This window comes from Gossypium hirsutum, chromosome A09, assembly GCF_007990345.1.
Source record: "Gossypium hirsutum isolate 1008001.06 chromosome A09, Gossypium_hirsutum_v2.1, whole genome shotgun sequence".
Lineage (NCBI taxonomy): Eukaryota > Viridiplantae > Streptophyta > Magnoliopsida > Malvales > Malvaceae > Gossypium > Gossypium hirsutum.
Genome location: NC_053432.1, coordinates 76,581,982 through 76,609,927, shown reverse-complemented (window position 1 = coordinate 76,609,927; position 27,946 = coordinate 76,581,982). Strand labels below are relative to the sequence as shown.

At 33.2% G+C, this 27,946-nt stretch overlaps 5 protein-coding genes across 10 annotated transcripts; 3 read left to right on the top strand and 2 right to left on the bottom strand.

Annotated features, from left to right (window-relative positions):
* The first annotated feature begins 4,827 nt into the window (after positions 1–4,827).
* On the top strand, positions 4,828–6,548 carry LOC107889771 (cis-prenyltransferase 4, chloroplastic). The gene is made up of 3 exons (XM_016814328.2): positions 4,828–5,359; positions 5,443–5,510; positions 5,731–6,548. Exons 1-3 carry the CDS (start codon positions 4,949–4,951, stop codon positions 6,167–6,169), a joined length of 918 nt encoding a protein of 305 aa, XP_016669817.1. The 5' UTR covers positions 4,828–4,948; the 3' UTR covers positions 6,170–6,548.
* A 1,405-nt stretch (positions 6,549–7,953) lies between these two features.
* On the bottom strand, positions 7,954–10,230 carry LOC107889770 (high mobility group B protein 1). 4 transcript variants are annotated; one of them, XM_016814326.2, is made up of 8 exons: positions 9,980–10,230; positions 9,472–9,519; positions 9,093–9,215; positions 8,946–9,003; positions 8,810–8,854; positions 8,447–8,527; positions 8,294–8,359; positions 7,954–8,209 (listed from the first exon to the last, which is right to left on the bottom strand). In XM_016814326.2, exons 2-8 carry the CDS (start codon positions 9,516–9,518, stop codon positions 8,180–8,182), a joined length of 450 nt encoding a protein of 149 aa, XP_016669815.1. In that variant the 5' UTR covers position 9,519; positions 9,980–10,230; the 3' UTR covers positions 7,954–8,179. The 4 variants fall into 4 exon arrangements, with proteins under 4 accessions (XP_016669815.1, XP_016669813.1, XP_016669814.1 ...); XM_016814324.2 differs by having other exon boundaries at positions 7,954–8,212; positions 9,980–10,220; XM_016814325.2 differs by having other exon boundaries at positions 7,954–8,212; positions 9,971–10,192.
* Positions 10,231–10,629: 399 nt separating this feature from the next.
* Positions 10,630–12,893, top strand: LOC107889769 (protein yippee-like). The gene is made up of 6 exons (XM_016814323.2): positions 10,630–10,771; positions 10,904–11,058; positions 11,614–11,657; positions 12,216–12,324; positions 12,453–12,508; positions 12,588–12,893. The coding sequence occupies exons 2-6, from the start codon at positions 10,963–10,965 to the stop codon at positions 12,670–12,672; spliced, it is 390 nt and encodes a 129-aa protein (XP_016669812.1). The 5' UTR covers positions 10,630–10,771; positions 10,904–10,962; the 3' UTR covers positions 12,673–12,893.
* A 60-nt stretch (positions 12,894–12,953) lies between these two features.
* LOC107889768 (uncharacterized) lies at positions 12,954–15,548 on the bottom strand. Of its 3 annotated transcripts, none has more exons than XM_016814322.2 (5): positions 15,206–15,548; positions 14,790–14,829; positions 14,550–14,710; positions 13,748–14,455; positions 12,954–13,521 (listed from the first exon to the last, which is right to left on the bottom strand). In XM_016814322.2, exons 1-5 carry the CDS (start codon positions 15,413–15,415, stop codon positions 13,516–13,518), a joined length of 1,125 nt encoding a protein of 374 aa, XP_016669811.1. In that variant the 5' UTR covers positions 15,416–15,548; the 3' UTR covers positions 12,954–13,515. The 3 variants fall into 3 exon arrangements, with proteins under 3 accessions (XP_016669811.1, XP_016669810.1, XP_016669808.1); XM_016814321.2 differs by having other exon boundaries at positions 12,954–13,397; XM_016814319.2 differs by having other exon boundaries at positions 12,954–13,412; positions 15,206–15,546.
* Positions 15,549–22,757: 7,209 nt separating this feature from the next.
* On the top strand, positions 22,758–24,418 carry LOC107889767 (lactosylceramide 4-alpha-galactosyltransferase). The gene has a single exon (XM_016814318.2). The coding sequence runs from the start codon at positions 23,136–23,138 to the stop codon at positions 24,321–24,323; it is 1,188 nt and encodes a 395-aa protein (XP_016669807.2). The 5' UTR covers positions 22,758–23,135; the 3' UTR covers positions 24,324–24,418.
* Positions 24,419–27,946: the final 3,528 nt, after the last annotated feature.

Below are 27,946 nucleotides of genomic sequence, written 5' to 3'. Positions count from 1 at the left end.
ACACTGATCATCCCAAATAAAAGGAATATTCTTCTGTAGCAACTTGGTCATCGGCAAAGCTATTTTTGAAAATCCATTTACAAATCTTCTATAATACCCAGCTAAACCAAGAAAACTACGTACTTCAGATACATTCCTCGGTGCATTCCATTGAACAATTGCTTCAATCTTTTTCGGATCAACTCGGATTCCATCTGCAGATACTACATGTCCCAGAAATACCACTTCTGATAACCAGAACTCGCATTTACTGAGCTTTCCATATAGTTGTTTCTCTCGTAAAGTCTGTAGCACAATCCTTAGATGCCAATCATGTTCTGACTCTGACTTTGAATAAACCAATATATCATCAATAAAAACCACCACAAATTGATCTAAATATGGCTGAAAGATACGATTCATGATATCCATAAAAGCAGCTGGGGTATTTGTTAACCCAAATGGCATTACCAAAAATTCATAATGGCCATACCTCGTACGGAAAGCTGTCTTCGGTACATCACTTTCTTTTACCTTTAGCTGATAATACCCGGATCTCAAATCAATTTTTTAAAATACTGAAGCTCCCTTAAGCTGATCAAACAAATCCTCTATACGAGGCAACGGATAGCAGTTCTTGATCGTCACTTTATTCAACTGTCGATAATCAATGCATAACCGCATAGAACCATCTTTCTTTTTAACAAACAACACTGGAGCTCCCTAGAGTGAAATGCTTGGTCTAATAAATCCACGATCTTGTAAATCTTGTAACTGCACCTTCAACTCTTTCAACTCAGTGGGCGACAATCGATACGGAGGTATAGAAATTAGTGTTGTACCTGGATACACCTCAATAGCAAATTCAACCTCTCTGTCAGGTGGTAAGCCCGGTAATTCTTCTGGGAATACATCTGGAAACTCACGTACAATCCTAATTTGACTGCACTGACTCCCAACTGAATCAGAATTAATAACATATGCCAAGTATGCTGGACAACCCTGCTGCAGTAATTTATTAGCCTTCATCGCTGAAATAATGCGTGTCGAACCACTGGTACGGATGCCATTCACTTCAATTCTATCCCCATTTTCTGTCTGAATACTAAACCTCTTTTTATAGCAATCCAAAACTACCCCATGTTCATATAGCCAGTCCATACCCAAAATGATATCAAAATCACCAAAAGGCATGATCAACAAGTCCACAAGAAACATTTTATCATGTATTATTAACGGGCACCTCCGACATACTCTATCTACTAACACCGTTTGTCCGAAAAGGCTAGACACTTCTATAGAAACTTTAGACATTTCAGATTCTAATTTCCCCGATTCGACTAGTTTTGAATTTATATAAGAGTGTGACGAACCCGGATCAATTAAAGCATAAATAGGCTCAGAATCCAATAGAAATATACCTGCAACAACATCATGTGCATCGCCTTCTTCTCGTTTTCTGACCACATAAGCTCTAGCTGGTACTCTGGCTTCAGACTGCTGAGTAGCAATATCACTGCTCCTTTTACCAGCACCTCCTCTGGAAGCCGAATTACCTCTACCTGACCCTCTGCCTCTAGCAGTAGATACTGATCTTTGTGATGATACAGGTGCAGCACTATCAGTATTCGGACAGTCTCTGATAAAATGGTCTGTAGAACCACATCTAAAGCAACCTCTAGTTACTTTCCAACATTCTCCTCTGTGTTTCTTTCCGCAGTGCTCACAGTCTAGAATTTCTACACCTCGAGATGGACCTCTCACACTGCTAGTAGTTACTGTCATCTGTTTACCTCTGCTTCTACCACCTCTGTCTGAACTAAAACTAGATTTCCAGTCACTTCTTGATTCTTTGAATCTCTTCGGTAATGGATTAAAACTAGTAGTTCCCATACGTTTCCCAGCTGATTTACCAATTTCTGATTTTTTATCCAGGCCCAGTACTTGTTCTATCATTTTTGCTCGCTTGACCAGATCAACAAGTTTAGTAATTTTGAGACTTACCAATTGAATCTTGATTTCATCTCGTAGTCCCCGTAGAAATCGTTTACAACTATCAGCCTCGGTTGGAACATATTCTAAAGCATACCTGCTCAATCTAGAGAACTCTCGCTCATAATCCAGTACTGACATATTCTCTTGTTTCAACACTAAAAACTCTTACTTTTTCTCTTCGATGTACAATTCCCCAATATACTTCTTCTGAAATTCTTTTTGAAACAAGTCCCAAGTTACCTGATCATCCGGCAAATGTCTAACCACAGATTCCCACCAGAGATACGCTTCTCCTTGTAACAGTGATATAGCATATATCAGACTCTCTCGGGAGGTGCAGTCTAATTGTTGCAAAACTCTTTTTGTTGTTTCTATCCAATTTTCAGCAACGGATGGATCAGCTCCTTTTAATCCCTGAAATTCCGTTGCACCATATTTTCGTACCTCTTTAATCGGGGCCTGTCTGACAGTAGGTACAGATGTAGTAGCAGGTATAGCTCTCACTATATGCTGTAATGCATCAGCTATATCTCTTAACACTTGTGAGGTATTTCTTTCTCTCCCTACGTTAGGAGATTGATTATTTAACGGATCCACACCAGGTGTAACAGATTCAGTTTCTTCTAATTCTCGACTTCCAGTATACATTTCCTGTTCAACATTATCCATTCTTTCATTTGACATTTTATCTATAAAACAAAATCAAATAAATACATTAGCATCCAGAAATCCCGACTCGATTTCGACTCGACAGTGGCATGTACTTCTAAACTCACTTCCGAGCCCAATTTAGCCCGAGAATCGGCTAAACCTGATAGCTCTGATACCAACAATTGTAACACCTCCTAACCCCAAATCGTTACCGAAACGAGGTTATGAGGCATTACCGGACATATCAGACAACTTACTAATAATTTACAATTAATATAACTTTTATGGTATAATATAATAATTGAGTCCCTATCTTGAACTCTCAAAGTTCAAGCACGTGTTAAAAGTAGAACGGAACTTGTTCGAATATTCTGAATTTTTTTTTATAAAAAATTCGGTCTGCTTATTTTTACCTAAAACCTTCTGCAAATTCAAACTAAAACAACCAGCACCAATTTTTCACATTCATATAACTAATATTTATATCATTAACATAATTTCAACTTAATAACTATCATAGCATCATTCAAAATTGATTAAAAACTTCATTCATTTAACAACTTAATGTTCATGTATCAAAATATCATATACTTTTCTTACCATTTCATTTAACCATCTAAATCTTATAATTCAACCTTCACTACCCAAAGTAATATGCATATTCAAGTGACTATATAATACCTATGTACATGACACCTTTACCCAAAAGAAAAATATACATCACCAAATTTGTGTTGGAGTCGGGAATGTTCTGGATGCTGAACCAGGACACTTGACTTCTACTAACCTGCGCACGGAAACAACCGTATGCTGAGTATGGATATACTCAGTGATATTACCATAATTCAAATTATATCAACAATAGTAAAAACATAAATATTAAAATACCTAACAATTAATGTCATATGTACTAATTCATAAATCAATGTATTTTCTCAAACTTAAATTTATATCACTTATGAATATACATTTCATACTTTTCTCTTATTATCACAATTCCAATTTCAATTCGTAATTCAATTTATTTTTCTCGTTTCAATGCCTCAAATTCACATTTCAATTTTTTCACCCTATTAACGTAACTCGAACTTTGGCGGATACACGGATTCAACCAAACACACCAATATGGCACCTAGTGCCTCATCAGATAGTTCGAAGTAATAGTTGACACCAGTGTCTCATCGGCCTAGCCGAAGTAAAGTTGGTACCCAGTACCTCATCGAATCTATCCGAAGAAATATAGTGACACTCAGTGTCTCATCGACTCGAGGTCGAAGTATCCCTGAACACTTCCAATCCTATGGCATGCCAACTATATCCGACTCAGCCCGACTAGTTAATAGGGTATTCAATTCACTTTCTCAATCCTATATCACTTTCAATTCACAATTCAAATCACCAATCATTTTTCAATCAATACGCTTTTTAAATAATTACATCTTCCATAATTCACTTATTCAATTCAATTTGATTCAATTTGCATCACTTTCATTTTCATTCAATATTCATATCAATTTCACATACTTACCTCAAGTCTTACTTACCATACATAACAATAAAAAAAATTCAGCAATCAGTAATAATTAAAATTCGAATTATAGTAATACACACCGTAATTCTCCCGTTTTAGTACTCGATGACTTTCTCCTTTCCTTTCGATGCTGATGCTTCAGGTTCTTTGTTGGCAATTAACTCCAAGCTTCATAAACCTTATTTCCCGTTTTCTTTCTTCTTTCCTTTCTTTCTCCCCTGTTCTTCTCTGTTTCGTTTGCTTTCATTCTGTTTCTTTTAACTTATTTGTTTCTTTTATATATAATATAATATAATATAATATACTTAATTATTAAATAAATATATATTTTTTTAATCAATAAAATCTTTGATATTTTTCACGTTAAACCACCTCAGCTATAGGAAATGGTTTAATTTCCTCTTAAGTCCTTCTAATTTTTCTTTAATCTATAATTAAACTTTTACTCTTATTCAATTTAATCCTTTTTACTAATTACTCTAAATTAAGCTAAATTTACTTAATTAAAACCTAATTAAACACACTGCTAGACTCATAAATATTTTTAATAATTATTTTCGAACTTATTTTACTAAGACGGAAGCCCGATAACATACTTTTATGGTACCCACGGATTTTGGGTTGTTACAAAATTTCATACAAAAACAACTAACTGCTAACTTTACTTATTTATTTTTGTCTATTATATTTTGTAATAGGTCAACCTACTTCACCAGTTGTCTTATAGATTAGAAGCAATGCCGACAATTTTGAGCAAAACAACACCCTTCACCGTTCCGCCGAAACCTAGCAATGCCCTTCTCTCTGTATTTCTCTCCAACTCCGCTCATCACCGCTCCTTCTCCTCTATCCAAACCTTCCTTCCTCGTGCCGTACTACCACACACTCCACGCGCCCAAATCCCCACTCTGCTCCTCCATGGAACACGCGCTCACTCATCAAGGCAAACAAGAAGCCTTTGATCTGAGACCTGAAGACAGCCAAACGCTTCCATTAGGACTACGGAGAGACGCTATGCCCAGCCACGTCGCGGTGATCATGGATGGGAATCGTAGGTGGGCCAGGTTGAGAGACTTGCCCGTCAGGTCAGGTTACGAAGCCGGCGTAGAGTCCTTGAGGAAGATTGTGGAGATCTGTTGCAAATGGGGGATAAAAGTACTCAGTGTTTTTGCTTTCTCTAGTGATAATTGGTTTCGTCCCAAAGTTAGTTCTGTTTTCATGCCTTGCTTTCTTTTAATTGGGGTGTTAATTTCTAGCTGCTCACTCTTTCATTCATCGCATTGCAGGTGGAAGTGGAATTTTTGATGAGTTTGTTTGAAAGGGGAATGCAAGAGGATACAGGGATCTTTTTTCGGTAATATTAATACATTTTGAACTCGCTCTGTTGATCTTCTAATTTCATGTTGTGCTATAAGTTTCTCTCACCTTACTGTATATGCATTTGGAACCCAATGATACTATATTACATGAACTTATGTGTTGCTTTGGTGTCTTCAAATTTCTCTCCTAATTTCCACCGATTCTCCATTCTGACTTGTTGATAGTATCTAAGGAAGAAAGTGCTTTGATAACAGGGAAAACATTAGAATATCTGTTATTGGAGATCTAACTAAGCTCCCTAAGGCCCTTCAGGAACTGATGGTCAACTTAGAGGAAGCCACCAAGAACAATACACTTTTTCAACTAATCGTAGCGGTCAGTTACAGCGGACACTATGATGTTGTTCAAGCTTGTCAAAGGCTTGCTCTGAAGGCAAAGTGTGGTCTTATCGAACCCAGTGACATCAATGTCTCTCTAATGGAACAGGAGCTAGAAACAAATTGCACAGAATTCCCCCATCCCGACCTGCTTATAAGGACAAGTGGAGAGTTCAGAATTAGCAATTTCATGTTATGGCAGCTGGCATATACTGAATTGTACTTTGCACAGTCACTATGGCCGGATTTCGGAGAAGCCGAATTTTTGAAGGCATTGCTTGCCTTTCAGCAAAGGCAGAGACGTTACGGTGTATGAAGTTATTTGTGTACGACTGTTGACACTTAGTTATTGTGGAATGGGAAGGAATTGATGGTGACACGCGAAGGGGCTTAACAAGAAGCTGTATTTGGCCATTGGAGTATTAGAATCAACTTGCACAGAGCATATATTTTGCAGTGCAATCAGGTAAGAAACTAAATGTAATGTCCTTGTAAACAAGGTTCAGCACTCGAAAGACCCCCCACTGTAATTTGTAACTGTCATGAAGTTCTCCTTACCATGACTTCCCTCTATATTCCTTAGGGTGATAGATTAATAACCATGTAAATTACGTGTAGTGAAGTAAGATTTGCTCCACTCTGTACTCCTAATGTTTCTCTGGAGGCCTTCAGTAATAAAGAGATACGGTTATTTACTTTTTGTCCCCTTTTTTTTTTTTTGCCTGAAGCTTTTATTTTGATCACTCTAAATTTTATTTGGACAATTTAGTCACTGTCATTAAATTTGACTTAGCATTTTTTTTTACTTTTGACTAAAGTTAGGGACTTCTCTATAATTAATCCAAAACACATTTATTTAGTTTATTTTCAACCTAAAAATCACCAATTCTCGTCCATCATAAGAACCACCAATCCTCGTTACCACTGCACTTATCTCTATTGCCCTCCCACACCATAAGATAAGAACTACCTTACATGATTGCTTGTAACTGCATCTATTTTAGGCCTTGGAAGAGTGCATTTTCTTTAGTTTATTAGGCCGTGAAGCAGAGCCCCGAAGTTCAATAGGGAGTAGGGAGGTCAATCGTTTCATTGCAGCGCGGGAAGATATGGATGCGCCAAAGCTTTTGTATGAATGACTTAATTCCAGCTAGGGTTGTAACAGTTGATATAAGTGCAATTCTTTTGCCAGATTCTTGTCCATCACATCTTATTTTCCAGCACCAACAAAGTTCTGCACAACATGTGGAGCTGAACGTTTAAAGAGACTATAATATACCTAAAATTTTACATGGAGAATGATCCATTTGATGGGAAATGGTGCAAATTGAAAGCAAGGCAATTTAAATGTAGCCATAACCAGCCAGCCTCCCTAAAACTATCTCTAGATACATATGATTGACTTGAATCTCATTATTACATTATCCAATATAGTCACCAATAACAAATCTCACCCATTATTTTTCATTTAATCGGAACTAATTTTATCCTCATCGGAATAAACCAACTCCTAAAATATTGCATCTTTGTCATAAAACTATGAGCACCTAAATTAAATCCTAACTGTGACAATTATGTTTAAACAAATTGAATTTGATATAATTTATTTAAATTAATTATTCAGCTCGATATCAAGATAACCGTGAATATAATTATAAATTATAGTTTCAATAAAAAATTTAAATGTCAGTTTTTAAAATCTCATACATTGGTTGGGTGTCAAGTTTTGACTTAATCCGCAATCCGTAAAGAAATCCAAGTAAATTAAAAGTAACGAAACTTGTATCTATTTTTTTAATATTTTTCATGTCTGTTTTACGGTCCATTTTCAAGATCCGTGACTGCCTCTACCAACAATATTGTCTACAAAATTCTAACTTAAATCCTTCTCTTGAGAATACAATATGGCTTCCATTACACTCAACCACTTGTCAATAAATTCATATCTACTTTAATCCCTTGTCCTCGTAAATATGTGATTCTTCAAAATGCTATGGAGTTTGATTTACTCTGATTGGTCATTGGTGGCTTTCCTTAATTAGAGCCCTTTTCAGAACAAAATAATGAAATCGAAGGTCAACAAAATAATGAAATCGAAGGTCAACAATTGGGCTGTTTTATAGCGCATAATTGTCCAACAGAGGAAAAGAATGATACACTAGAATATGTTTCATCTTGTCAGCAACTATATACTGGATAAAAGCGAGAAAGATACAAAAACATCATTATGCTATGGTACAAAGCGACCTACAAGTATTAGCATACAAAAAGTAGAACCTTTCCGCTATGTTTAATTATATTTTATGTCCAAATCAACCATTGCCCTTCAATCTTCGTCTTCATCCTCCTCCTCCTCCTCCTTGCAAAAGGTGCACAGCGTCAATACTATATAAGGAAAGGGAAATACAAACCAGTATTGCAGAATTTAAAACTAGATTACCTCTCCACTACCCTCATTCTCTTCATCATTCACCTCTTCAGCATCCCGACCATTAGCAGAAATTTCCTACCAATTATGACAGTGAAACAAATAAAATAAAAAGTCGAACAAATCATTGCTTGAAATGAAGAAATCATAATGCAATTTAGTCACCTGTTTCTTGTTGTAGTCCTTCATTTGTTTTTCATATTCAGCCTTCCTTTTTTGTGCTTTGACCTCATAAGGGCCTTTTTCCTTCATAAACATGCAATAATGTCATTAACAGAAATTATTACAATTATTAATAACCCTTCTTGTAAAAATGAAAATTTTATGTACCATGACTACTAATATACCTTTCATGATAAATTGACATGGAAACTGTTTACCAGAAATGATAACGCATATGCATACATTCAGACAATAATAAGCCACAAAGAATTCCAAAGTTGCGGCAGAAAAAGGGGGAGATCCACAAAATTGAAGTATCAAGCAACAACAAATAGACATCTATGTAATAAAGATTTCAGAACTTACTTCCTCGGACATGGATTTCCACATCTCTCCCGCAGCTTTTCCAACCTGGAAGCAAAAAAAATTAAATAGAAAACCATAAAGTCATTCGAAAAACATACATTTAATAGCATGCTCAAAGATTGAGATTGCAACTTACAGCTGATACAGCCTTCACATTAGGATTTTCCTTCTTGAATGTAGTTCTAAACTCCTCGCTGTTACGCAAAAATGATTAAAACAATGAAAACAGTAGAGCACCACATTCAAATATTTTATAACCTACAGCTACAGGTGAAATACATACAGGAAAACGAAGAAAGCACTAGGAGGCCTCTTTGGTTTGTTGGGGTCTTTCTTAGCCTTTTTCTCCTTCTTAGCTTTCCGAATGCTGCTTCTATCAACAGGGGCCTTCCGCTTCCCAACCTTTCTACAAAGAATAGAGACAATATATTCATCATTACAATATTCCTATATAAACTGTATGGATCATATCCATATATAAACATTCATTAAGGCTTAAGCATTCATAAAACCGATTGGTTTAGTAATCACCGCTAACACATTAGCAGGAACAACGACAACAATTAGCAAATTATCAGAAAGTATATCTCAAAATTCATTTTAGATGTAAAAGTGAAAAAAGCAGTACTAAAAGTGAAAAAAGCAGTACTCCGTCACCTCACCTATCCTCAGCAGGCTTCACAGCACCCTTACCTCTAGCTCCTGTCATTCTACAGAAAACCAAAAACACGAAAAAAGACAATAATAAACCACTTGTATAAACATGTAAATCAAAATTCAGAATAAAATAAACACATTGACTTTGAATTACCCTCTTTGTTTTTTTTTAAAAAAGTAAAAACATTAGAATAACAAACAAAAAAGCATAAAATAAAATGACATTTTGATCATTACAAACTACTAGTAGTCAAGCAAAGCAGAACCTAAGTTAATAACATAACTCAAATTTACAAAAGAAATCATGAAAAGTCGAATTCCAATAACATAATATAAGTGTTTAAATAAGCCTATTCGCATTACATGATTATTTACTGAATAAAAAAACATTATATATACACAAACAGAGTTACGATTTTCTTAAATTTTGCTTACTTCACCGTTCTAATCTATAAAAACAATAAAATAAAAAAAGAACTAGAAGGAACCAGATCTAGAGAATACCAACTCTACCTCACAGGAAATTAATAACAGATGCTTTTGAGAGCAAACAAAAATAAGGATCGAAGAGTTTTGAGAGAATATCAAAGGGCGGTGAAAGAGAAAGGAAAACGGGGGGGAAGAGAGCGGTGAAAAAACTTGATAGAAATGACCGGATCAGCCGGTTTATTCTTTTAAGGGATTTGGCGTGAAGACGATTGCCGCCATCGCCTCAGAAGCCAATGCGGTTTATTTTACTGGATATAGCCGGTTTGATATATTCGAGGATATGGTTGATGATTATATAATTGTATTTAATGAAATTTTATTAGGGCCACGTACTTAATTTAGGGGAATTTTGTGATCGATGAGCTTGAGCGTTGCTGATTATTTTGCCGCCAAATTATTCCCCAAGGTGCGACGACGGGTGAAATCTGTCGCGTTTTAATATTTGTTAAAAAGATAAATAAATTAATCTTTATATGTTAGAAGAAAGTGTAAATAATATTTTTAATAATTTTATTTACATTAATTACATAAATTTATTTAAAATTAATTAATTTAATTATAAATTAAATCAATTCTCATATATATTTTAAAAATTATAAAAATATATTTAATAAATTAGTTATAAGCTAAAAGTTCCAGAAATTAATATTAATAATGAAGATTATAAATTACGCTCAGCTCAACTATCCATATTTTCTTTACCCTGGAATCATATAAATAAAAATTGGGTTAACCGATGCAGTATTGGCTCCAAATTTCATCGCGATTTTCATTTATATTTTGCTCTCTGTGACTGCTGCCTGGGAATTGGTAAAGGTAATGTCATTCATATGTAACATATGTGTACATTACACGTCCGCCATTATTTTTCTTTCATTGGTTTCTTTTTCGATCCAGTTTCTTCCATTCTTACTTTTTTTTTCTCGTTTATTTGGTTTCTTTTTGAAGGTTTAGTGGAAAGGTTGATAGGTTTTTTTGATAACGAAAGGGAGGGAAAAAAAAGCAGAATGGGGAGGTTGTTCGTAATTACTCTTGAAGGAAGCGTTTATAGCTGCAACCACTGCCATACCCATCTGGCTCTCCTCGACGACATCATTTCTAAGGTTCATTTTTTTCTTATTGCTGACAACATCTTTTGATCTTTCACGTGTTAGTTTTCTACATTGTTAGTTTTTTTTTTTATGGGGGTTACATGTGATTCTGGTTTCCTTTCTGAAGTGTTCTTGGGTTACGGGAAATTGATAAATATTGTGATAGATATACCGAATATGATTGAACCATCATCTAAATAATAGTGGGGATTCAACTGATGCCTTATTCTGCTTCTGATTGCTGAAATGTTGCACATTACATTCAATGTGATTCCTTTTTTGTTTTGCAATTGCGGATGTTGGTATGTTGATTCTCGTATAAATATTTGCTTTGATTGAAGAAGTAGAATAAGTAGGTTGTACGTTAGTCTAACTTGTTAAATTTTGGATACTCTTAGAATCATCATACTGACAGGGGAGATTGTCAATACTTACTCGAATCTAAATGGATTTTCTGTCTTTTATCTCTTCATCTAAACCCTGTTTTCTCATTGTCCCCTGGCATAGTATCTGTTATATTTCAGCAATACAGACACATACTAACCTCATCCTTTACCCGTGTTTCAGTCTTTCCACTGCAGGCATGGAAAGGCTTATCTCTTTGATAAGGTGTAAGTGTTCCTTTGTTGCGTACTCTATAAAGCCAACTTTTGTCTGTAGTCTTGTCTAGCAATGTTCTTTTCTATTAAAAAATCTAGTTTTTTTCTACTATATTACTATGTATTTATTCTCTCCTTTCTGCAATCAATGAGAGCTATGTATTTGTGAGGTTTTGATTGTGGTATGTATGCTCTTTTCTTTCAATTTGCACAAAGAAAGATGACCCAGATCATCTTATTTCCACTAAATAAACACTAAGAAGTCAACAATCTGAACCAGTCAGCTACCTGCTATTCTAGACAACACACTGACAAGCAGACAGCTCAAAATAAATAAGTCATTCATGACTTTTCTATGATTTCCCTTCATTAATGACTGCTTAGTTTGTCAAATCTCTAGATTATAAGTGAAGTATATGCATTGTTGCAAGAAGAACCATGGAATAGGCAAATGCAAAATACTCATGATGGATTTCAAAGCCTTGGGGCATGCTTCATTACTTATATCATAGCATAATCTGCAGAAATGAATGGTTCAAATTACTTATTTTAATTCTTAATGCATAGCAGTGTGAATATCACAGTGGGAGAGAAAGAAGAACGGATGATGATGACTGGATTGCACACTGTGGTTGATATATTCTGTGTTGGGTGTGGCTCAATTGTGGGATGGAAATATGTAAGAACTAGTTTTTCAGTTTTTGGCGCATTTGCCGGTTGGATTTCTTTTCAAGGCTTAGTTGCATGAGTTATTTTCACAGAACCTTTTTATCTTCTGCTAACGTTGTGAATTCTGAGTCATTCTAGGAGTCTGCACGTGAAAAGACTCAGAAGTACAAAGAGGGAAAGTTCATTCTTGAGAGGTACCATATTCACCTTTTTCTTTTTGGTTTGCGTGTAAAATTTCAATGCTCTCAAATGTATTTTCTAACTGTGGAGCAGGTTTAAGGTGTTGGGTCCTGATGGAAGCAACTATTTGGTGAATCACGATGCTATGGTTAGTGGAAGTGATGCTGATAATGCTTGAGTACTTTGCAATTAAGTTTTGGCAGTTTGCCATTTGACCAAACGTCTTAATTGTACATCCTTTTAAACTCATGCGATCGTTGGCCCTCCATGGCCTCTTAATATGGAAATATTTTCTGTTACTGGAACTTCCTTTGCAATTGATACTAGAATGATACCATTCGTCAAAGTCCATGTTGTTTGTCATTGTTTCCTAATGAAATCTTTATGCAAGTCTTTACATATTACCAAATGGATTGCTTGTTAACTCCTGGTATTAATACAGAACACGCCATGAACGCATAGTACAAAATTCTGGTTACTTCACATGGTAGAATACACAACAGAATAAAAGGAAGCAGTGTTTGTATGTACATGCTACACACTAACAACAATAATGCACTACCAATACCTAACCCTCATTTTTATTTGCCAGGCCTTCTTTAGAATATAACAGAAATGAAGCATAGCAATGAGCATGCCTCCTTCATTGACTGTATGTAATATCTAGTTTAGTCTAGATGAGCTATAGAAATCTTAAACCGTTGAGAAGCTTCTGCAATGTTTTACGACCCCACTGGACATCACTTTGCAACACATTGCTGTGAAAAGGCTCCACATCAGGAAGTTCTTCTTTGGCTACTGGGGGCTCCTGAATATGCTGGTTGGGCTGCTCCTCATCGTCCTTGGCTACTGCTCCTGAAAAGCTTCCGGTTGTTCACCTTCAGGTTCTGGCTTCTCATCTAACTGAATATTATTATGCTGGCATTAAAATAACATCGCAAAGGAAAAGGCATAACTATATCAGCCGCAATACCAACAACCATGGCAGATTTTGCAAGGGGAAAACTATATATTGCCTCCCTTAACCCTATCATTGTAAAGTTCATATCAAAGCATCAGAGATTGTTAAATGGGCAAGTAATTGATAATTCTGTATTGATCAAGCATTGAAGACTTTCCTTTACATTTGAGGCTTTATATATTAGAATAACTGATCAAGCATTGATAATTCTTGTCCTATTTGCAATAATTTTATATGCCATTTTTCTTAGATCATCAGAAAGGGCAGAGCAATACACTCATCAGGCAATTACCTCAGACAAATTGTGATCTAAGGCTTCATCGACCCCAATCAATGCATTAATTGTACTATTCTCATCATCACTCAACATCTCTTCTTCAGTTGACACTGTTGTTAATGGACCCAAGCCAGGCACTAGAACAGGATTACCTTCATATGCTATCATATTTCCCTCAACTTCTTCAGTTGCTCTGTTGATATCACCAATGTCTTCTGCTACCAAAACATTCTTATTTGAAATATCCAAAGCTTCATCATCTGGGTTGTTAGTTCTCTTCAAATCAAGCACTCCATCATCTGCAGCATTTGCTATGAAGTCTTCTGTTGGGTAACTAATGTTCTCTGCAACAATAGCCAAGGGCTTCTCTGTTGAAGGATCACCATTGCCAGTGGCCAATTCCTCAGATAATGCTTGTAAGTGCTCCTCTCCAGGAGAGGTAAGATTTATGTCAGGGACTAGTTCTTCCTCTGAAGGTGTCAAGTTATCTTGAACGATTGCCATCTCAGAATTAAGAAGAGGTCCGTCTTGATTAGTTAATGCCTCTTCCTCTATAATTTTCTGATGTTCAGCTTTATCCCAATCTTCGCAAACAACAATTGTACTATTGGTCTCAGTTTCACGGGATTCAAATATCCGATCAGGGTCCGGCTGCCATAAAAGGTTCCCAGTGCTAGTTTTAAGAATGAATTTGAACTGGATTGATACTCCAACAGGTACATCCTGAGCAAGTTCAAAACAATAAATGTCATCAATATGGCCATTGCGAGTTTCAACATTAAAAATATTTCACATTCTTCATAAAATTCCTCCTTACCAGCTCTACTGTCCAAACATGTCCTTCAGACCAAGTCAGTGGTACAGCATTGTCAGGGTCCCATAACCCTAACATTGGATGATCACCTACAATAAAAAAATGTTCTCCAAAGGAGCACTCCTTCTCTAACTGGAATCTGACATTAACAGTCTTTGATGGAACTGTGCATTACAGGATTTAAAATGAGAATTTCAGCAAAATCAATAACAGACAAATATTTAAAAGGCTACAAGATCTTACTTTCTTGTTCAGGTTGAGTTTCCACCGTTTCCAACTCCACCTACGTAAGGGAAATTTACCGATTGAAACGGTAAATGAAACAATATATTACGTTTCTACATTTAAACGAAACCATCGATTGATTATTAAATTCTTTAGAACTAGACAGTCTAAAAGATTCCTTAAAATATTAAAAGGCAGTCACTGCCAGACTAGATTAAAGATTCACAGGGAAGATCATATATATTAAAAAAAGAGCAGAAACTTGGGAATCGTGCTAACGAGTTTCCTCAACAACAGAAGGCAAGAATTACAGTTTCCAGAAACCAAAACCATTCAAGAACCAGTACAAGAAGAAAATAAATCAAAACCATAAATATTTGAAGAAATATCTCTAAGGGGGAAAAAAACCGAAAATAGAGATAAAGGGTACATACCTGCGAGTCCTGTGATGAAAGAAGAGGGTGCAGACGCTTGTGTTGCAAAGAAAGCAAATGCAAGAACCGGATTCTAGCAACATCTTTTGAAGGAAATAAGCATAGTTGAGGTCTATTAAGAGAAAGATCCTTGAAACAAGAAAACCCTACATCATTATGCCTCTCAATGATGGGCTTGGAGCAACAAGAACTTGTCAAGGTTTTCATCATTTTCCAGTTCACAACAGTAACTCTCGCTCTCTCTCACTTGCGGCTTTCAGTTGTGGTTCACAAAAATCATTGCCTTTTGTCTATTGTGGGAACTAAATAGTAGTAATAATTTTGGTTGTGGTGGTGGTGATCTCTGTAAAATGGGTGGGACCTGATCGGGATAAAGAAGGAAAGGGAATTGGTATCATCATCCACGTGGCGTTTAGACACGTAATGACCGTATGAGTTGAGTTTGAATTTGGCTTTACTTGCGTAAGAATCTCTCAACCTGACTGGCAACTGTTATGTTTTTAACATATCGAGAGAGCCTTTGTTTTGATCCCACGCCGTTCGATGGCGGTCACATCTGTCTCTTTACTAGTTTCATAATCGGCTTGCAGTTCCAGGGGCTATCCAGTTTTTTAAAAGTTGTTAGAGGTCAGGGTCCAGTCGACACAGCATTGGGGTTAACACTCTCCACATTCCATCCAATCTCCTTTTGTAACACTGACATGAATTACGGAGCATGGATTACCATATTCCCTGAAATTTGGTGTATGATCAAATCCTAAAATAACTTATCAAATTTGGGCCTTTTGGTAAGCCTTCTCTGGAGCCACAATCCTGTTTAAGGGCTGCTGAAAGAGACTGGTTAGACCTCGTCTGATTTGGGCTTTGAGATCTAGTTTCTAGGATCATTGTAAGATCACAACAATTGGCATGGACTGACAGTCGCATATCAATTCCAAACCAAATTCCAAAAAGCGATATTTAACTTATAAAATGTGATTCATTCAACTCAAGCTTATATTAAATCAAACTCCAAAATCAATATAATTTTAAAACATTCATACTCAAATCAACCAAAATCCTAAAAGCCCCTTAAGACGAGAGTCAAATCTTCAACTATTGTTTAAAATAGTAGATACTTTTATCATCTTACTTAACTTTTATACAAAAATTGTTAAATTATATTTGTTTATTCCATTGCTGAAATTCTAAATTTGGGTTTTGAAATATAAATTTTAAATAGTAATATTTAAAATTATAATAACAAATCAGTTGACATTATCAATGGATAAAAATTTCAATAATTTATTTAATTTATTTTGATGTTTTAAAATTATATTTCTTTTGATTATATGATATTGAATATTTCATATTAAGCTAAAAGCAAAGAAAAATATTTACAATTAATTAATCTTATTTTCCATTACAAACAAAACTCATAAATTTTTCATCACTTCTTTACCCAAGCCTAAAACAAGTAATTAATTTAACTAAGGCATAATGACTTATTTGATCTTCAAACTTTACAAAAAAGAAAAAGTCATTTTAGCCATCCATTTAATTTTTCACCTATTTTATTCCTTAAACTTGCATTTTTTATCAAATCACCCCAAAATGAATTAAAAAATTAACATTTTTTAACTTTACTGACGTTGGATACACGTGGATGACCCATAAGCATTTAATTAAAATTTAAAAAATCAAAAAAATTATAAAACTATTTTTAAATTTTAAAAATCATTAAAATTATTAAAAACTTATAAAAGTATTTTTAATATTATTTAAATTTTAAAAAATTAATTAAATGTTGATGTATCAAAACCCACATGTATGACACATTAGCAAAGTTAACACATATTAACTTTTTCATCTATTTTGGGGTGATTTGACAAAAAATACAAGTTCAAGGGCTAAAAGAAGTGAATAATTAAATGAATGGCTAAAATGATTTTTTTTTTGTAAAGTTGGAGAGCCAAAAAAGTCATTATGCCTTTAATTAATTGCAAGTATCTTTTCCTTTACTTTTAGCTTAACATGGAATATTCGAGAGTATATAATCAAAAAAAATTTAAGTTTTATAGACAAAATTTGAGTTCATTTCATTAATGATAATTTAGAAAAAAAATTTAAAAATTAAAAGGAGATTAAATTAATTATTTTTGATATTATAGTAACTAATCGGTTGAAATTATCAATGAATAAAAAAATTTCAACAATTTATTTTGATGTTTTGAATTTTCAAATTTCAATATTAAAAAAAAATTAAAATTTCAGTGATGGTTAACAATTTGTGAATTATTTTAGTTTCTATCGTTTTTTCATTTTAATCCTTGATTTGTTTACCCCAATCAATACTTTTAAAAATACATTTTGGGTTATTAAAATAAAAGCGACCTAAAAATTAGGTGACTAAAATGAAAGTGAAAACATGATCTGGCATATAGAGTTAATTGCCATTAGAGATTTAACGTTGAGTGACTAAAATGAAAACATTCTAAAAGTTGAGTGATCAAATTGTTAAAAATTCATTTTGGGTGATCAAAATAAAAATATTTTAAAAGTTGGGTGACCAACTAAGTAGTTTACCCATATATATTGCATGCTGAAAAGCAAGTAATTGATTATAGGATGATTGGGGAGCCAAAGCTTGTGATATGATGAAAACGATGCTTCATGGTTTCCTCTCGGAAATGTTGGACTTCACCAAACTATCTTTTAATCTTTGTTGCTGAATCGGCGAATGCAAAAGTGATTTTGTTTCCTTTTTTAAAGCCTGAAGTTTGCTGCAAACAATAAAACTTACTGTGTGCCCCCATTTAGATGATACTTTCAGTTTTCAAGTTTGACGCCCTATAAATTTATTCTTCATAATATATACCATACACCAAAATTAAATTATAACTTTTACGATAAAAAAATATAATTTTATTATTTTAATATATTATATCTTTATAATTTGAGGAGGTCGAAATATAATATAAATTTAAAATTTAAAATTTTAAAGGATCATATGAAAAAAATTTCATTTTAAAAGAGTTGGGCCCCTACCATCTCCCTAATTTCGCCACTAATAATGAACAAATAAATTAATTTACTAATTCATTGTTAGGCAGGTTAAACTCTATTATTTAGTCTTTATACTTTCACGATGTTTTTAGTTTCTATATATATTTTTTAAAATTTGAAATTTTAATCCTGACAAAACAGTGGTTATTAATTTCATTAAGTTTGTTGTTTTTGAAATTTTACGTGGGAAATATATTATCACATTTACAATGTTATTTTTACATATTACTCACCAAAAAAATCAATTAAGATATTTAATTGTTATTGTTTGTATCAATACCGAAATTTTAAAATTCAAAAAAATATAAATACTCAAAATGATCAGATTGAAAAACATAGACTAAATCTATAATTTTACATATAGTACGTCAATAATAAAACTTAATCAAGAAAATTTAACTGCTAATAATAATAAAATTGAATAATTCAAAAATATAGAGAACAAAATACTAAATTAAAACATATAAATTAATTCTAAAAATATAGAGATTAATTGTGCCTATTAAGTATATTGATGGTGGAATTGAAAAACTCTTCGGTTGAGTTGAAAAAAGTAATGTATTTTTTGTTTTTTTTTTCTAATTAAAGTGTAAGAAGGCATTAGAATTTTCTAACACTATATATGGAGTCTAACTCCACTTCGACAGGGTAAGGTACATAAATTAATCAACAGCATATATGCTATATCGGGGTGTTTAAATTTCGGTTAAAATTGAATTAACCGATTGAATCGATTAGTTATTTCACCTAATTCAGTTGGACGTTAGTTAATGAATTTTTTAAAGTTTAGTTATTAGTTAGTTTGGTTCAAAATCGGATAATTAATCGAATTAACCAAACTTAATTAATAATACAAATTATATGTAGTTTTAATTTGGTTAATTCGATCAATTTGACATTATCAATTTATTTTTTTTGATATGTTTTATACTTATTTTGACTAAAAAATAAGAATATATAAATTTTGATTCGATTAATAGGTAAAAAATAAAAAAATTGAATTAATATTAATAATGTTTAATTAATCGTTGAATTAATTGTTTAAACACCCTTGAATTATTGTTTTCGCTCAAATTCTGAAATGGAAATCATTACAAATATATAAAGCACTATGGCCAGACAACTTGTCTTTACAAAAATAAAATCTAAACGGTACTGTTTAGATAAATTCATATACCATATAAAAATAATATGAATATTTAAAATAAATACATAAACATAATAAATTTATGATTTAATGACCAGTTTGGCCACTAACATTGACATGTTTTATTAAAATGGCCCTTATTGTAAATATAATATGTTAGAATTAATAATACAAAAATTCTATTCTCTATGTCCCAATTAAAATATCTCAAATTTGAGGTTTTAGGATCAAACCTTTTAAATTTGAACTTAAATTATTTTTAAATGCTTTAATCAATTAAATTTTATTAATAATGTATTATAAAAAGTTTTTACAATATATTTTTACTCTTAATAAAATTTTACCATTAAAAGTTAAAATGATGTATGTTTGGGGTCAGAATACAAATATGATATTAATATATAGGCTAATAAATCTAAATAAAAACCTATAATAGTTTAGACCCAATGAAGAAGGCAATCAAATGGTGCTTAAAGTCAAATGTGGAGCCAATTGATGTTTCTGGGCAAAAAAGAAAAAAATAATAAAAAAATGGAGAAAAATGAAGCCTCCATTCCATCCAAGGACCAAGCTAGGAATTCTCTTTTTAAGTTTTTGAAGGGTTAAAATAAAATTTTAATATCGTGTAAATTTAAAACTTTAAAATTTAGTGGAATTAAACTATAAAATTATTATATTTAAAAAAAATAAAAATTAAATTATAATTTTTTAAAATTCAAAATATAAATTTAAAATTTTATTATTTAAAGGGACTAAACTATAATTCACCATTTTGGGGGGCAAGCCGCCCTGCCCTCCTCCGCCCCCTAGCGCGGTCCCTGATTCCATCCTTTTAAATTCTTCATTAATCATGTAGTCACGATTTGATTACTCAATTTACAAATACAGCAATTAATGGATAAAATACTTATCGAAAATAAAAATAATGCAGAAATTTCCACATGTTGTCATCTTTGTGTTTGTTAGATGCCTGGATTTTTTTATATAATAATTAATTGAGCTAATTTAGAGATTAAGACATGGACAATCGACCATTATTAATAAATATAATAATATAATTAAACTTGTTATTGCATACATGAGTTTAATGCTAAATCCAAGTTGCAGAGAAGTAAAGACCTGCAAGAAAGAAAAGAAGATAAATTATCATGAAGCAGCATTGATTTTTTTATTATCTCTAATTAAATATTTTATGATGATTTTTTGTACCTGACATGACATAACAAAAAGTACAATTTTATCATGATTCATGACTAATTTTTATAATAATTGAAGGTTTTTGTTTTACTGTAAATAATTCTTATCAATTAAAAAATTGTAAATACTTAAACCATATAGGGACTTCTCATCTTCCAAAATATAATTAGGGACCAAATTTTGGTCTTCAAGACCTCCAATGCTGGTCCATATAATTTATAAATTCAGATGGGTCAAAATCAAAGAATTAGTCAATTTCAATGGTTACATCATAAAAATTAAATAGCTTGATTTAACCATTTCCCTAAAACATCATCAACCGAAACCCATTGGTCCTCTCTTGTTAATCGATTATAATTGATATCAACTTATTTTGCTCCCTTCCACTACTTTTTATTTATTTTTATCATCAATTTTTAAAACAATAAATTTCAATAATTTATTTCCTAAAATCATTTATACCCATCAAACTCAATTAATGTTTATTTTATTTTATTTTTTTTTACAAAATCTTTTAGATCTAATAAAAAAGACAAATAAATATAACTCTTTTAACACAATATTTAAAATTAATTATAACCTTTCAAATTCCACCGATATTAAATTCAACCAATTTTAAGTCCTATAAGAATTACTAATTGGGTGTTGCTGAGCTAGCGTAAGATAAGGTAATATACGTATAGATTGGTTTTTGTCAACACAGTGAGTACCATACAGATACATATACATTTGATTAGTATTATTATATATTGATACTTTGATCTATCGTTTCAGATTAATTATTATTTTTAAAATATTTAATATATAAAAAATATTTACAAATAACATATTAATAAAGTTAAATAGATTTTAAATATAAAATATTAATGAATTATATTGAATAGATTTCAAGCGAAGTTTTATTTAAAATTTTTAAAAAAAATTTATACGATTGAGACGCCGCATTTCAAATATGTATGGGTGGAATTTATCGAGATGTATTATTATGAACGATACGAAGCGTTATTTATATTAAAATAGAAAATCGAATCTAATATTCCAATAAAGGTGAAGTTAGATTTTTTTTTTGGGGGAAATATTAGATTAACATTTCTATGGAAATTAAAATACAATTTCATCATTGTATTGACTTATATTTTTATAATTTTTAGAAGAACTAAATAGATATTTTATTATTTTTGGGACAACCTATAATTTAAACTTGTACTTTATAAAAATCATTTCGATAAAAAAATCACTTAACGAACTAGTGATGATGCTATAAAAATATATAAGTAAAATAACATCAAATAAAAAATAAAAAATAATAATTTAACCTTATTTAAAACAAGTAATTTAGACAAATTTTTGATAAATTTAACTTTGGATGTAGACTTAAACATAATTTTAAATAAAAATTAGAGTCGGACCTGTCTGTGTCAGAATCCATAATCTATTCCAAGTATATTAATTGAATCCTGAAAGTCAGAAATCCGCATTACTTTCGCACGATTATTGCAGGAAATAAATCTTAATGGATTTGCTTAATTATGATTATAGATATCATGTGTAATTAAATTATTTAAAAAACAATTATTACATAAATGTGTAATAAATAATTGATTTTTAAAAAGAATAATTACATGAAATATTTTGAATGGTAGGGATAAAATTTAAGCTTATTTGTACATAAAAGATTTACTTAAAGAAAAAATCAATTTCATGTGAGTTTAGTTAAAACTTAAAACCCACAAATTCAAGATACTGAATATTAGGTATAGTATTTAAGAGTGTATGTGGGTCATATTAATAAAAATAAAAATAGTTTTTTTGTAAAGCATAAATAAAGGAAGAAGTCAATAATAAATCGAGTAATTTTAGATAGGGTTGGTAATTAACAAGTAATGTTCAAAATTATGACTTTTCTTCTTTATCGGCCTTAGATTTTAAAGCAGGTTTAAGTAAGGACAAGTTTTTTATTTTATTTTTGTCAGTTAATATTATATCGGAGAGTTGTTTTTATTAATGGGAATAAAAAAATTGGTCAAAATTTCCTTAAAGAGCTAAACGTTTAGATAACATGATTATTGGCTTTTTTGTAGGATTATGGATAGCCTCAACTATTCCTTTCAAGCCTTACCCATGAAGAGCATGATATAAGCAGGACGGGATAAATAGAACTCGTAAGAAGGGTCAAGGAAACTGCTAATTTCCATCCTTTATTTTCGATACACCCAGGCGGCTGGCGGCTTTTCAAACTTGCCAAACACGACTGGCAACATGCCTTTAGAATTCTTCAATCACTACGCCAGGCTTTAGACCTATAATAAATATTAATACGTGTGTAAAGAAAAACCAACTATGGGAAAAACAAATTGATTTTCATAGTTTCCCATTTTTATATATTTAATTCTATACATGTTTCCTTTGGGACGTGTCTCTGACACTCTTTTTATTTACTTGAAACCATCTCTTTCTTCTCTGACCTCCATCCATGCTTTATTTCGGGAGCTCTAAATTCTAATTGCTTCTGAAACTCCACCCCATATCTTGCCAAGTACCATGACGTTTAAAAGAGTAGTTTCTCATGAAATTTTTGGGCACCGGCTAGTTAGCCGGTCCAAATCGCCTGTTATTTCTATTGTCTTGTTTTCGCTTCTTATATTTTTTATGTTTGCATACAGTATCATTTCTAACATGTCGCTGCAATCGGCTGCCTTCAATGTTCTTCCTATTTCATTCACTATTTCTACGCAAAGGAATATGATCGTTGAAGGTGATAGTGAAAATGATCAGTTTCACAGGGGAATCCGTAGAAAACTACCGGAAAACGAGATTTTCAGGTCGGACGAGTTGACGGAGAAGTTCCATGGTCGGGTCCAGGAATTCTTTAATCATAAGTGCGAGGTTCAATTCTTCATGACATGGATTTCGACGGAGTCTTTTGGAGCAAGAGAAATCTTAGCTGTGGAAAGTGTTTTTAAGGCGCATCCTCATGGTTGTCTGATGATTCTATCAAGAACCCTGGACTCTGCCCAGGGTCACATGATCCTTAAACCCCTGCTCGATCGGGGGTTCAAAGTTCAAGCAGTGACCCCAGACTTGCCATTCTTGCTCAACAATACGCCGGCCGAAGCTTGGTTCAATGACATCAAGAGTGGGGAAAAGGACCCTGGTGGGATCCCTCTGGCTCAGAATCTATCCAATTTAATGAGACTTGCAGCTTTATACAAGTACGGAGGTGTCTACTTGGACACGGATTTCATAGTGCTGAAAAGTTTTAAAGGTCTGAAGAATACAATAGGAGCACAAAGCATTAATTCGGCGAAGAACTGGACGAGATTGAACAATGCAGTTCTGGTTTTCGATAAGAACCATCCCCTCCTATACAAGTTCATTGAGGAATTTGCTTTAACATTTGATGGTAACAAATGGGGATATAATGGTCCCTATATGGTTTCCAGGGTGGTTCATAGAGTGGAAGGAAGACCTGGTTACAATTTCACCATCTTGCCACCTGTGGCCTTTTATCCTGTTGATTGGATTAAAATAGTTAGCCTTTTTAAGGTGCCATCACAACAGGCTGACCCCAAATGGTTTGAAGCTAAGCTGCAAGAGCTAAACGAGAAGAGCTATGGACTCCATCTCTGGAATAAGCAAAGTAGCAAACTAATGGTTGAAGAGGGAAGCGCAATGGGAAAATTATTATCAGAACACTGTGTCTTGTGTAATCAGATATATAGTTCTTGATTGCACATTGTAAAGTCGATTCAAACAGGTTCACAATTTTGTACAGTTCGTTGCTTGAAAGGAACTCGAATTCGAGGTCTGTGATTTTTCATTTCTTTATGATTTCCATTTGTAAATTTAATGTGAATTAGATACAGATAAATCAGAACAATCTACCACAAATCATAATCCTAAGTCTTCTCAACCTCAACCTGAATCTAAAACCTGGCAGCTTCCTATATGACTTTTTCCTGCTGAGTCTACGGTTACTATTTCTTGTTTTCCTATTGTTGAATCTAGAGTCTTTCCCCATGGAACTACCATCTGAAACAGAGCCACTTAGGCTACCGGTTTCGAACCTATCTATCGATCCAATCGGCTTAATCGATGCCCAGGGATCCTCTACTTCACCATCTGTATCACTTCCCCATAAGGGTACAGATTTTACGATTGGTGAGCCACTGTAATCCTGGAAATGAGTTAACAAACTAGTATGTTCCATTTCGAATAATCTCTTCAATGACGTGCTTCCGCTTTTCATCAACTCTAATAAACTGCTACTTCTTCGAGAAGACGAAATGGAGGAACTCGAAGCCGCTGTGTTGGAAGTTATCGAAGACGATGATGATGAAGACCAACACAGAGATTTCTGGTGCTGGATTATCCGCCTAATGCTTTCTTTTTGAGCTTCTGAATTGATGAAATAAGGGTTCTCTTCATCGTGTTCTTCGGTTATCTCCGATGATATCATAATCCAAAATGTTTTTTTTTTCTTTTGTCCAAAATCAACCCTCAATTCAAGAATTAAAACACAATTCATTGTTATTGAGAAACTCAATATGGACAAAAGAAGAAATAAAAAAGGAACACATATGCCAACAACTGCCAGAAAACAAAAGTAAAAGCCGGCCATGGTAAAAGAAAACAGACCAGAAGAGGGAGGGTCTAGTTTTGTGCTAGATGACACACATCCTGGGTTCATATCTATAAGTAAACCTGGAACTTGACTTAAACAGGGATGTTCTTACATTAGATAATGGTTGAAGCTTGCTTTATAAACAAGCTAAATAAAGAACACATTTTATTAAATGCTATACAGAAACCAAGAAAAGAATTTCATCAAGTAAATATGTTCATTCTAGATAAGGGAGATACCTTTGGAATTCCCCAGGACAGTAATAATGAAAAGAACAAGGCACATCCATCTATATATATTGTTCCCCTGAACATCCTAGCTCACGCATTTATAAGTAGGACCGAATTATGGAGCCGATTCCATGAGATCCCTGAACGGTATTATTAACTACCTGAAACCAGGCATGTCTCAGTCACTTTCTCATTTATCCATCCAAATTTGGTTCAGACTAGGATACATCCATTTCTCCTCAGATGCATGCAAGAAAATTCTCTTTGATATCATGCATTTACTCTATTAGTATAATTATGATCACATGTATATATGCATGTACAACCACAATTTGTTTAAATTTGACCCACCAACAATATTACACGGAAAATTATTTAATATATTATTATCAGAGTTTTTAGCAAAGTTTTAAGGAGAGGTACATGTAACATTTAAAGTATAGTAATTCATTTTAAAAAAAAGAAGATATTTATTCATCTTTGAATTCTCTTGTAGAATTAAAATATTTCTCTAAGCCTTCCTCTCCTCCATCTGAAAGCAGGATCTGATAGGATCATTTGGGTTAGGTCATCAATCGGATTCTTTTCCATCAAAAGTGTTTATTGAAAAATTCGTGAGGAGTCATGGAATCCTAAGGGGATGATTTGGAAGCTTCCATGGAAGTTTCAAGGGCCTCAAAGGGTTAGGTACTTTATATGGCTTGTACGCAAACAATGCTTACTTACTACTTTGGAATGTATGAAGCAAGGGATTGGACATGATGGTTCTTGTGGTCTATGTGGGCATGTCTCTGAGGTTGTATTACATGTTATTCGTGATTGTCCTGCAACAAATGAGATATGGTCTCAAATAATTCTAGTAGTCAAGTTGAATGCTTTCTTTTTTGGAGGTTTACATGAGTGATTAGCGTCTAATTTACAGAATAAGCTGACTATGCAAATGGAAGGGATTGAGTGACAATATTTTTTTGAAATGGTTGTCTAGCATATTTGAACGAATCACAATCTATTTGTTTTTCAAGGAATATCTTTAGGTGTTGAAAACGCATCTTATAGTTGGGCTAAACAATAAATGTGTCTAAGTTGCAAATTCCTACTCCGACTCCAACCTTGTTCAAAAATTGAATTCAATTGAACACTGATGGTGCAGTTCGGAAGTTTTTGTAACATTGTTTCAAAAAAAAAATCCACTAACCCATGAATGTGCCAGTTTGCCTCTCCACTATCTCCTTTGCTGCTATACTTTTTGTTACCCATATAGATAACTTAGGCTGAGTTTGGATGGGCGGTATGTTTACCTGTAGTTAGTGTAAAAATAGTGGTGGCGGTGAGATTAGATATTGTAGCGATACTGTAGGGTGAGACAAAAAGTAAGCTAAACGCACCGCACGACACCGCACCGCCGCCCCAAACCCACCCTTAGTGCCCTACCCTTTACAATTTTGATTAAACTTTGAAGGAGAATAACAAGTTTGTACATAGTTTTAAAGGAAAAAAACTCAACTTGTTAGATTCCAAGTAATCTCATCAAGTTAGTTCTTTTTTTTCTTTCTATTTTTGATGTTTTTGTATTTTCTTCAATTTAAAGGCATTTAGTAATTTGATTTTATTTAATATGATAAATATTACTTGGAATGCTTATAAGATTCGTTTCGTGAGAATACAACATTTGGATTTTGGGGATTGACAGAAAAAGAGAATGAAGATCATTCATCTCCACCTCCCAATGCTTGTGTAGATGAAAGAATGGAATAGTGCAGTGGAATTGAGTGAGAAATTACATTCAAATTGTTCGGCTCAGTTCTTCATAATGTGGCAGTCTTTGGGACCTAGATAGTTGTTAGCCATTGGATTGACTGTTCGGCACCAAACCAGATAGATTGTGCATACGTTTACTAATCTAATTTGTATAGATTCATGAACACCCCAGAAGGTTACAGGATCCTGAATTCACTCATGAATGGTGGATTTAATGTTTTTGCTGTCACATTGAGGTGACTTTAAGTGAAGAATACTCCAGCTTAAACCAGGGTTGATGACTTGAAGAATGGGAATATGGACCCTGCTCCTGCCTCACTTTCTTTATTCAATCATCTTTCTCATATCAGCCTAAGCAGTTTTGTACAACTATGAGGGAGTTTACTTGTATACAGATTTCAATTTATTTTATTTTATAGGTTTACGGGTTGAAGAATGCCAATAATTGGTGCACAAAGTATCAAGCAACCAAGTAATTAAAAAAAAATGGACACAGCTGGGGACACAATGGATCTTACAAGGTTTCCCTTTCCAAACCAAGTTACATTTTGTAGATTGAGTTAAGATTCAAATGTTGGCTCAGTTTAAGCCTTCAATGTTCAAACTCTTTAATTGAGAATGGAAGTTAAAATGGATGGCCCAAAGGAGTAAGTACAGTAAGGTCCATGGCCCTAATTACCCTTTTGCAAATTACAATGTTAATCATTCCTCTTTTGCAATCTGATCTGAATCTAATTAAA

What these genes read in the sequence shown, in the direction of transcription:
- LOC107889770 (XM_016814324.2), bottom strand. Translation starts at nt 9,518, where the DNA reads ATGACAGGAGCTAGAGGTAAGGGTGCTGTGAAGCCTGCTGAGGATAG. An exon ending in ATGTGAAGGCTGTATCAGCT is followed by an intron (nt 8,855 to 8,945) that starts GTAAGTTGCAAT and finishes TTTTGCTTCCAG; the next exon opens with GTTGGAAAAGCTGCGGGAGA. An exon ending in AGAATGAGGGTAGTGGAGAG is followed by an intron (nt 8,213 to 8,293) that starts GTAATCTAGTTT and finishes ACCTTTTGCAAG; the next exon opens with GAGGAGGAGGAGGAGGATGA.
- LOC107889768 (XM_016814319.2), bottom strand. Translation starts at nt 15,415, where the DNA reads ATGATGAAAACCTTGACAAGTTCTTGTTGCTCCAAGCCCATCATTGAG. An exon ending in ATGTTTGGACAGTAGAGCTG is followed by an intron (nt 14,456 to 14,549) that starts GTAAGGAGGAAT and finishes GAACTTGCTCAG; the next exon opens with GATGTACCTGTTGGAGTATC. An exon ending in TAGATCACAATTTGTCTGAG is followed by an intron (nt 13,413 to 13,747) that starts GTAATTGCCTGA and finishes TTTTAATGCCAG; the next exon opens with CATAATAATATTCAGTTAGA.
- LOC107889769 (XM_016814323.2), top strand. Translation starts at nt 10,963, where the DNA reads ATGGGGAGGTTGTTCGTAATTACTCTTGAAGGAAGCGTTTATAGCTGC. An exon ending in TCGACGACATCATTTCTAAG is followed by an intron (nt 11,059 to 11,613) that starts GTTCATTTTTTT and finishes CCCGTGTTTCAG; the next exon opens with TCTTTCCACTGCAGGCATGG. An exon ending in GCTTATCTCTTTGATAAGGT is followed by an intron (nt 11,658 to 12,215) that starts GTAAGTGTTCCT and finishes AATGCATAGCAG; the next exon opens with TGTGAATATCACAGTGGGAG.
- LOC107889767 (XM_016814318.2), top strand. Translation starts at nt 23,136, where the DNA reads ATGACGTTTAAAAGAGTAGTTTCTCATGAAATTTTTGGGCACCGGCTA.
- LOC107889771 (XM_016814328.2), top strand. Translation starts at nt 4,949, where the DNA reads ATGCCCTTCTCTCTGTATTTCTCTCCAACTCCGCTCATCACCGCTCCT. An exon ending in ATAATTGGTTTCGTCCCAAA is followed by an intron (nt 5,360 to 5,442) that starts GTTAGTTCTGTT and finishes ATCGCATTGCAG; the next exon opens with GTGGAAGTGGAATTTTTGAT. An exon ending in GATACAGGGATCTTTTTTCG is followed by an intron (nt 5,511 to 5,730) that starts GTAATATTAATA and finishes CTTTGATAACAG; the next exon opens with GGAAAACATTAGAATATCTG.